Below are 10737 nucleotides of genomic sequence, written 5' to 3' on the forward strand. Positions count from 1 at the left end.
AGCACAATTCAGAAAAGCCGCCTAACCAAGACCTCTGAGGCCAAATTTACTGCACTTTCTTCTATACCGGGAGGTCGACAAACTGCAGACTGCTGGCCAAATCCGGCCTACTCTTTTTTGTACTGGGAGCTAAGAATGGGTTTTGTATTTTTAAATGATTGATAAAAGTCAAAAGAATGTTCATGGCAGGTGAAAATTATACAAAACTAAAATTTCAGTGTCTATAAACAAAGTTTTATTAGAACAAAGCCATGTCCATTCTTCAGTGAATTAACTATGGCTGGTTTCATAATACAAAGGCAGAGGTGAGTAGCTGTCACAGAGACAAAACAACTACTTAGGCCTAGTATTTCAGGCCTACAGGCCTAAAATATTTACTATTTAGCCCTTTAAGAAAATGTGTACCAAAACCCTGTTCTGTACTATTTGTCAAGTGAGGGGCATAATCTTGAAGATCCCTTTTGAGATCCAGATGTATGCTGCAATTTATCACACTGCTTAGGCAAGAACCCTGATGTCCTCACTCTGTATTCTTTCAGTGCCTAAGAGGTAGGAGCACTTACTGTTTGTTGAATGAATAAATAAGTGAATGAAAGATACTCATATAGTGCGTGTCTGGTTTATAAATATTTACCGCCTTTACATTTCTTGCCTGCTTAAGAATATAAAGGCCATTAAAAAGGGTAATAGTGTTGAGACACTGAATAGGCATAAAATGGCAATCTATATATTTTTACCAAAGAGAACTGTTTCTACATTCCTATTTACCAAAACATTTATTTTCCTTCATTTTTAAGGGCACTACATATTAAACAGGTCTCTTGTTGTCTACGGCCATGCCACCCTGAGCAAGCCCAATCCCATCTGATCTCAGAAGCTAAGCAGAGTCAGGTCTGGTTAGCACTTGGATGGGAGACCATCTAGGAAGACTAGGTGTTGTAGGTGTAAAAAAAAAAAAAAAAAAAGGGATTGTAAGCTGACAAGGTCCTTGTAACCTGTGAGGTCAATCAAGGTGTTGCCTCACCTAAAAAAAAAAAAAAAATAAATAAAAATAAAAAATATAAAAAAGCTAAACAGGTCTCTTGCAAAATCAAAAGAATACTTATAAGTTCATGGTAATCTTGGGTGTTCAATAATCAATGCACTTTGCCTAAAGAATATTAGAACCTGGACCTTGTAGTTATTTTAGTAGCTATATAACATAAAACAATATCTCAAAAGATTATTAACTATATAGATCATATTCAGTTAAAAAAAAACTATAAAACAGTTATTCCACACCTCAACTGAAAATTAACTAATTTCAAGTACTATATTAAACAAAAAAAGTTTTGATAAAAGAACTTGAACAGTACTTGTGGTTTAGTGCTAAGATACCTTTAGCTTAGGTGATTTTAGTTTTGTTTTCATTCTTTTTCAGTGGAGTAAATATGTTGGGCTTGTTTTCCTTTATTAACTTTACCAAAAAAATAAACTTATATGTAAGCCCTAGTTTCTTCATCCATAAAATGTACTAATTCTTTATAGGTTCATCATGACAATTAAATGTGATGCATATGTAGAGCTTAAATACTTAGCACAGACTGTGGCACACAGGCAGTATTCCAATAGAAGCTACCATTGTTATCAATATTATAAAACACATTTGAAAACTAAGAGTTGTAGCCTTAGATAATTAATCTTCCACAAAAATCTAGCGTTAGTTACCCATGAGGTAAATTTGATATATATCTGTATTTGGAAAGACAGGTTTCATTTCTTCAACAGACTAGTTCCATTTCTGCAATAAAGAAACAAAAATAAAAAATATATCTAAGAAATGAGAATGCATACTTCCATTACAAGTAGCTATTAATTAGTAGAGAAAATAAGTCTTCTCAAAATATATTTTTTACTTGTCAAGAAATCTCTGGTGCAAGAAATAACATGGCCCTAAATCAGACATTTTTACACTTGGTTGTATTCATTCATATATGACATCTTCAATACATTCTTTATGAAACATAAGGTTAAATGCTTGTCATTCCTTATTAGATTTGAGCAGCAAAAAACGCAAGGCATTTCAAACCATCATTGAATATCCTGTAATATTCATGTGTCCCTCAGGAGGCAGTCTATCCTGGCCCATAGACCAATGAATGACTCACTTCTGGGTGGATCTAAAAAATAAAGGCTAGCTAAGGGGTTGTCCAGGCCTACAACCAATTCTCTGGTTCACAGTTACCAAGGGAGTGCCTGCTGGCCAAGGATATCACAGCTGGCTTGGAAGACTTCCAAAATAAAAGACTTAGGGGGAGGTAGAAGAGAGAATGGATTAGCCAGAATTCTATGGGGAAATGAACCTTAGGAGATGGCCTACAGAAAATCTTGCAAGTCTAAAAGTATACCTTTAAACTACTCTGAAACAATTGTCCCTTATAGAACACTAGTAGATTCCACGAGGTGGAGCATGCATCTATAGCAGAGCGAAGGCCATTTTATATTTCTGAGAAGAACCAACAGCTAAGGCCAGTGCCCTGATCCTCTTAGTGGACTAACATTCTTGCTCCGTATCAGAGCTTTCTCCGAAAAGAGGTATAATATTTAATAGAAACATTCCCATGGTCGCAAAGATGATAAAATAAACCTTGCTACTGAACTTCTAAAAGTGTTTCTTATAGATAAAAACAACAAAATATGTCTGTAAAAAGGCAAAGCAAATAAATATATTTTGGAAAATGAGAACAGTTTCTATTTTATTAGTTAGATTAGATTGTATCTAATATAAATATACTGCCAATATTTATAAGTGAAATACATACTTAAATCAAAATCCAACTTTACTAAAAATAAATTTTCCATTAACCAGATCCCAAATAAGAGGCAACCTGGTAAGGTAAAAATATATGTAAACTGTTAATTCTAATTCAATGTGCTAAATGTAATAAATGCAGTATACTTGGATAGCATGGCAGTCCTGGGAATAGAGAGAGAAGGCAAAGAATCTGCAGATTAGGAAAGGCTTTTTTGAGATGTCGCAAAGTTTTGAAAAAAAATTTTTTTAAAGAAAAATAGGAATTCTACGTTAACTATAGCTTTAGATATAGGATACACACTTTTAAATAGTTTATACATCTACTTATAGGTTTAAGGTGACTTGTAAGACATATGACTAAATGTTTTAGCTTGGCAATATATTTACTGTATATAGTAAATTCTACCTCCTCCCCCCATTCCCACTCCCATCACAATGATGTCTAAAGAACAGTTTAGAGGTCTCACCAGACCTAATAAGATAAATAGACCCTTAGGACCATGCCTTCAAAACCACTGAATTATAGGTAGTCATTGGCTTCCATTGCTTATGTGTATAGTATAACCCTTCACCCTGGCCTTGCCTGTCTTCCCCCCCACCCCCACCCCCACACGAAGTGGAAAATGCTCTTTGATGATTGCAGTATTTAGGGATTCCCACATTCAGGGCTGTTCTATATCCTGTCTACAGTGGTTTTCTTTATTGTAACAATGCCTATTGTCAGTAGTCTATACAGATACTTTTCTTATAATTCTTTCTCGTCCCTTCTTTCTCTGTTGCTTCTCCCACACTTCTCAGCTTTCAAAAAAAAAAAAAGCTAACCTTGCTGCTCAAGGCCTTTCTTTCCTTTTCATCCAAGAACCAACCAATTAGAGCACGATGGACATAATCTCTGGATCTGACCATTCTTTGGGTATTGCATAGTACTAAGGAGATTATTCCTTCAGAGCTAAGAGATTTGTATTTTTCTCTCCTGTTTTCTATCAGGTAAAGTTATGCTCACAAAAATTAGAGAAAGGTCATCTTAGTTAGCCTAATTCTTACTGTGTTAGCAGAGAAGTTTCTAGAATGTCACTGAAAAGGTGCTAGGCAGCATATGCAAGGGATCCCCACACAAAATAGAGGTGACTAAGTTGGACTTATCTACATTTTCTGTCAGTAGTATTAGCTCTTAATTTTCCCCACTCCTAAGATTATATTTAATGTACCACTACTGTGAGGAACTCTGGCTCAACAGTTCTCAAACATTTTGGTCTTGAAAGTCCTTCAAACTCTTAAAAATTACTGAAGACCCCAAAGAGCTTTTGTTTATATGTGGGTTATAACTGTCAATATTTACTGTATTAGAAATTAAAACAAAAATTTAAATGTTAATTAATTTAAAATAATAAATCTACTACATGGTTAACATAAGTCACATTTTTATAAAAATATTTTCCAAACAAAAAGTAAGAAAGGTGATGGTCGTGTTTTTTCAAATCTCTTTAATGTTTAATAATACAAGTGAATTTCATACCTGCTTTGGCATTCAATCTAATGATATGCTTTGATTAAAGTATGTGAGGAAAATATGGCCTCAAACAGATATATAGTTGGAAAATGAAAAAAGATAATTGTGAATATTCTTTGATACCAAACCAAAACTTGACAAGTAGAGCTTCTTAAATGTTAATTGCAATATGAAATCTAAAATCCTATGACTTTAGATTTGTCTATCTTCTGTGTTGAATGGATCTTTTACTCATATATGATTTTGATAAGCATTTTCTCAAAAACAAGTAAAGTGATCCTGAAAACTCAAGGAAAACAAATGACACTATTTTCTGCTAGTGATAAGAAGAATGGTCAGATAGCAAAGATTATGTCCACTATGCTCTAATTGATTTGTTCTTAGTTGAAAAGGAAAGAAAGGCCCTGAGGAGCAATGTCTTTATGCATTGGTCATTTAGAAGTTATTGGTTCACTGAATTAAGCAGACATTCCAAATGTTGACACATTTTGTTATACAACATGAAAAAAAAATCACATCCATTAATGTCACCCAAGAAGATAACTTTGAGGACCTGGGAAGCTTTCGGGCTAGTAATGGTAGACACACATTTTCTAAAATTCCAATATTTCCTTGAAAGTTTGAATTTTATTACAGGGAATAAAGTTTTTTTCATTGGAATTTTAGGATCACATTACTCATTTTTAAGAAAATTTTTACCAGCTACTCGCATATGAATAACCAAAGTGTGTCTGACGTATTCTTTTAATTAAAAATGGGGTTACATTTTTCAAGTGGCTAGTTTAGCTTGCAACTAAAACAGCTGTACAAGTCATTTCCTTAGAGACAACCAGTTTGCTATGCAGTAGAAGTGTTTTATGCACTTCTCATTTTGTCACACAGGATATCAAAAAGATGGACACTCAAGGGTCAAGATTTAACAAAATTTAAGTTTTTACTGCTTTTTCAAGGACAAACTTAAATTGATTTTTTTCCCCCCCATTATGAGTATATGGTATTGAAGAATACAGTGACTACTGTTTGGTACCACTATCCTAACCTATACTAAAGGACCAGCACAGTTTTACCTCCAATGCTTTTGCACACAGTGAAAAAGGCAAAAAAGTCTTAGTATGATTATAAAAATAGTTTTCATCCCCTGGACTCTTGAAAGGGTCTAGAACACCCCCAGGGTCTAAAGATCATCTTTGACAATTGCTGCTTTACCTTATTACGGAATTAATCAAACAATTGTTACAGAGATAATGAAAATAGCCAGTTAACTCCTCTCCTTTCCCTCCAGTTGATCTGCAATAATATGCTAGAGTGGCTAAAATCCATACTTCCAATCAATATTACTTGGAGAGTTTTAGGTAACTATAGGCATTCCATGGATGCTGAAGCTGGGAGTGGGGATATTCCCTGGCAACTTTAATAGTGGAAGGGACAATTAGAATACAGTTTTGTTTATTAAAGAGACAGTATTAAGAATTAAGTGTACATTTTATTAGTTATATGACCGAAGTCATGGCACTTCAATTTTCTCAGTTGGTGAGAATCAGCTGAGATAATGTGAAAACACTAAAAATCGTGACAGTCTAGACAAACATAAGTTATAATAACCCATCCCTTCAAAAGGGAAAAAGGAAAGGGATAAAGGGATGGGGAGAAAAGATTAAGAGACTTTTACTTTCATTAACTCTTCTCCTAAATCAAAATAAAAATTCTTTGCTTTGCCCATAGATTTGCCCCATTTCTATTAAACACAATCATCCTCAACTCTTAGTCTTTTCAAACCAAGTACCAATTTCCTTCATCTGCTGATGTATCCAAATGGCAATTTTATTTAATTATTTGAAAAACCAAAAGCTACCCATTGGATTACAGTTGGGAGGGAGAGTAGAATACAAATAGAAATATGCAAATAAAAAATTTTGATCATTCTAACTAAAAGCATAATATCTTTACCTCTCATTTACATGCAATAATTAAACAGGACAAGAAAGTGAAGACTAACCAGATTACTCTGTATTGAAATATACTGCCACAACGTACAAAGAACTAAGGTATACTGGGAAAGGAGAAAATAAATAGGCTTGTCCTTTATGGTTTACAAAGTATTTTAACATGCATTACCTCTCTCAAACTATGTAGCAACCTGTAAGGCAAGTAGAAATTACCTATATTTAACGAAGAAAACCAGGTTTCAAGGAAGTTAACTATCTTGTCCCAAATTAAAGGACCTATCAAGGACCTTACTATGAGCACATCTTGTGGCTTCCAGTATCACTACATTAGCAGTTATGTTTTAGCAGTTTATTTGGTGGTGGGGACATGGGGAAAACAGCAGAATCCCTCTTACAAATGAAATCTTACACTGAACCTGAACTATGAAATATATAAATATACAAAACAATGATTTTTATAAGTGTTTTATAAGTGTTTTAATGATAAAGTAACAGTTATTGATAAGTTTGTGTCCTCACAAGCAAAAATTTAACATGAATAGGTATGTACAGAAAGGAATTTTTTTTAAAGGCCAGTGCCCTCAAAATCAATGACAATCTTTCTCATTAATGTCATATTAACAAAAAAGTTCAAATATATGTACAAATGTAGCAGAACAAGTTTTAATTCAAAGCCTGCACAAGAATAACATTGTAGCAAAAGATAATCTTGTAAATAATGTTAAAATTTGGTAAAACATATTACGGGGCAGCTATTTTTTAAGTTATAATTTTAAATGTACTTAAAAATGTAATCCAATGCAAGCGTTTTTGTACACTAAAGTATTTTGGGGATCCATTAAAAGCAGTTTGTAAACCATTACACAGTCGTTTGTTGTCATAAATTCACTGCTTAATCTCTGCTTAGTTCATTTAGGACAAAATGAAGTAAAAAACACTTTTTGACAATCAAAATTATGTACATAATAAACCTGATTAACCAAGGAAGAATAGCCACTAATCCATAGTCAAAACAATCCATTCTATTTGCTGAACCATATAAAATTGCTATTAACTAACAATTTGGACTGTAAACTATGAGGTTCATATGGTTCAATCTAATACTTCCCATTTTATTTTAGTCTCTTTACTTATAAAACCATTAAAAAGTTGTCAAAATAAGTGATTATATAAGCAAAGTAGAAAAGTGCAATAACCAACACACACACATCACTAGAACTAACTAAACATATTAAGAATTTTAAAATATTAAATTCTTTATAGTGCAGAGTTTTCTTCACTTTGGTAGCATTAACTGCTTAATACTCAAAGTATATTGTAATATGATATCTTTTATTTATTGGAAAATGAGTGAACTGACAATTACCTACCTTTCTTAAAGCAGTTTGGCACTCCACTTTAAAATTTATCTAGCTGTCCCTGGAACTTCTTCAAGTAAAATGCATTATACTTCGAAACTCATTAACTTTTCCAAAGTAAATATAAGCATTTCCTCTTTTATTAAAAACTTTATTGAATTATTTCACTGAAAACAAAATCAAGTTAGACTTTGTAGGAGTTTTAGATCTGAGGACAGTTTTGTTTGTTTCCTTCTATGGTTTACCTTTCCATTCTTTTTACTGGCCTAAGGTTACCAAATTAGGTATATTTAATATTTTAAGTCTTTATTTTGGAGGACACTAAATCAAAATTGTAAAGGGATTACTAAGAATAAATGTGATTCCCATACAATATACAATTCAATTTTCAGATAGTGGGATAAACCAAATTATTTCATGTGAAGGTGAATCCAGTTCTTTTGAAGATTCCTCCAAATTCAACACACTGCAACAAATTAAGCCACTTAGAGAAGAAGGCATCATCATGTCACATATAAAGGTGACTCTTCCCTGATCATTAATGAGGATTATAACAGCAAGAGTAATTCACACTGGGTGTGCATGAATTTCATTCTTCCATTATGAACTACACTGAACAAAAACTCAAAATGCTATGACTCACTTGGTTATTACTGAACACTTTATTAAGTGGAAAACACAGGATAAATTCAGATAATCACATTTTGAGAGTTGTAGATGAATTTTATTTATATACTTCCTATCAAAAAGAAAATCATCTATTAGAAACAAATTCTACGTTCTATTTTTAGAATGATGAAGAATTTAAAATGCTAAACACTTGATATCTTTTAAGAGCACTTAAGAATAGTACTCTTAAAAAGCTACAAGTGCTGCCAAGTCATGTCATAACTGGCTCAAACAGTCCCATTTGCATCTAAAGCCACTGCATGCTACTACATGAATCAATATTAAATACCTCTTGGAGTTACTAAAAATTGGAATATTGGCAGAGGTATGTACAGTAAAATATGAAAATGGTGACTATCCATTTTCCATATACCTCTTTTAATGTCTAGATATAATGAAGATGTCCTTTCTAGGCAAATAGATATAATTTGTTTAAAAACTAATAGCTTCTTGGCCTTTGGCTAAGATCAAGTGTAATTTCTTCAAAAGCTAAAAGAAAGATATAAAGAATACTAGCAAAGTGTGATGGATCCACAGGCATGGTTCTCTCAAAAGAAAGATAAAATAGATTTTGAAGCCTAATATTTTGAAGCCTAACATTTTATAGCCTATCAAATTGCCAGAGTCATTAAAAAAATCAAAATCAATTAGCTTTTCCCTTATTCGGTTAAAAAAAAAAATACCTAGCTGTTATTTTAATCAGGCTTGAGTTTAATCAAACGTGTCTCAAACAACACTTTTTTTCATGTTAAAGACATAACTTATCACTTTTAAAGTCAGGAAATAATAATAATCATTTTATGAAAAGCTTAGTTCAGATGACGTCTGGCCCTGAAGTGAAAGAGTTAACATTCAACTAAGCTGATCTGCACTTCTGATCCACTACATTTTTCACAAGCTGCCTTACAATGAGCTGAACAAGTATCAACTGTAATTTGATCCCAGAGTTTATGGAAAAAATAACTGCACATACTCGACATGCACATTTAATAAAAATCTGTTTCAAGAAAAACATACCCAATAAAAACAATTTAAGGCATATTTAATTGTTCGATTAACTTCAAATCTGCAATCCCTTTGCTTCACGCTCTCTAATAAAACAGAAAAAAAAAAAAAAAAGGCAGCAACCCTACTGCAGGGAAAAGAGGCTTGAAAAACAACTTTGATTGGCACTTGGCCTGACCCGCAGAGGAAGAAAAACAGTTTTTGGACAAAGAACGCCAATATTTGAGCTTGCTTACTTACATGCATTTTCCTTTTTTTAATATATAAAGAACAATCTCAACTGAACTGTATTTAGAGATATTGACTAAAAACGGTGCCGTATTCACCTCAGTCTTTCAGTCCGGATGCATTTGCACAGCTCAGCAATTTTAATTCATTGGTACTGGACAAACAGAAGCACCTCAACTAATGTTTTCACTCAATGAAATATAAAAATAGTTTGGATAAGAACGAACTGAATAAAATATCATCTAGTAGCCACTGTTAAAGTCTGATTAAAAGCTTTAAAAGCGACATCTTTTCGCCCCTCCCCCTCTCTTAACGGAGCGATTAAGCCAAGTGAGCTAAACAATACTGGAGTAAACTTTCCATCAGTCACCCTGGGAAGCAATAAGCTGATTGTGCGTCTAATTTTTTCTGGATCAACACGGGGGAGAGCGGGGTGCTGGGCAGGGGGGCGGATAACTCGCTTTCACCTCCATCTCCTCCTCCCCCAACCCCAGCCTGAGGAACTGTAAGGTCGAATAGCATTTCCCATGGGCATAAAGTTCAAGCTGCTTTACCAGTTCCTTTCAAGACTGAGCTAGAGACACAAGACGATCATCAAAAGAATGTAAAAAGGGGGTGTTAGGCGAGAACACGCAAGAAGGCACAAGCAACCGAGTAAACAAAAACACCCGCAAGAGTTAGCCACCGAGAAGAGGGAGCCAGCCAGGTTCCTCAAGGCCAGACCTGGCTGTTCTGATTTCACACCGACCTCCATCAACAGCACCGAGAGGAAGACCGAACAGGTCCCCTCGCTCCCTCCGCGGGAGGAGCAGGCCGGGGGTTTCAAGGTAAGATGAGCGGAAAAACGGAATACAGGCGCCCCCCCCCCCAATCACCACCAGGGCCACCAAAAAAATCCCCAACCCATCGGGACTAGCGTCTGTCCTGGTGGAGATAAACAGCAGCAGCAGTCTAACCTCTCCACCCTCAACTCACGCCCCCTTTTTCGGTCTTGGCGTGGGGAAGGTGCCCCGGGATCCCTCGGAGCCTCGCCCCAAGACTGCGCCCCAGGGCCGAGCAGCCCGAGCCTCGGCCGGCAGGAAGCGCCCCTTTCGAGCTGGACCCCAGGCCGAGCCCGTACCTTCCGCAACACTTTCCGGCAGTTGGTACAGAGCATGTAGTTGGCGGCGGCCGACGGGCTGCTGCCGCCGCGGTTCATCGTGGCTGCGGGCACCGAGGGCGGATGGC

General features: G+C 35.1%; 1 protein-coding gene across 1 annotated transcript in view; it reads right to left on the minus strand.

Moving 5' to 3' along the window:
- The window catches only part of SESN3 (sestrin 3), a 58399-nt gene extending 47668 nt beyond the window's left edge, over positions 1-10731 (minus strand). Inside the window, exon 1 of the mRNA XM_006907488.2 lies at positions 10631-10731. Coding sequence (XP_006907550.1) covers positions 10631-10708 — 78 coding nt within the window. The 5' untranslated portion in view covers positions 10709-10731. The remainder of the gene's footprint in view (positions 1-10630) is intronic.
- Positions 10732-10737: the final 6 nt, after the last annotated feature.

This window comes from Pteropus alecto, unplaced genomic scaffold (assembly GCF_000325575.1).
Source record: "Pteropus alecto unplaced genomic scaffold, ASM32557v1 scaffold12, whole genome shotgun sequence".
NCBI classification, from domain to species: Eukaryota; Metazoa; Chordata; class Mammalia; order Chiroptera; family Pteropodidae; genus Pteropus; species Pteropus alecto.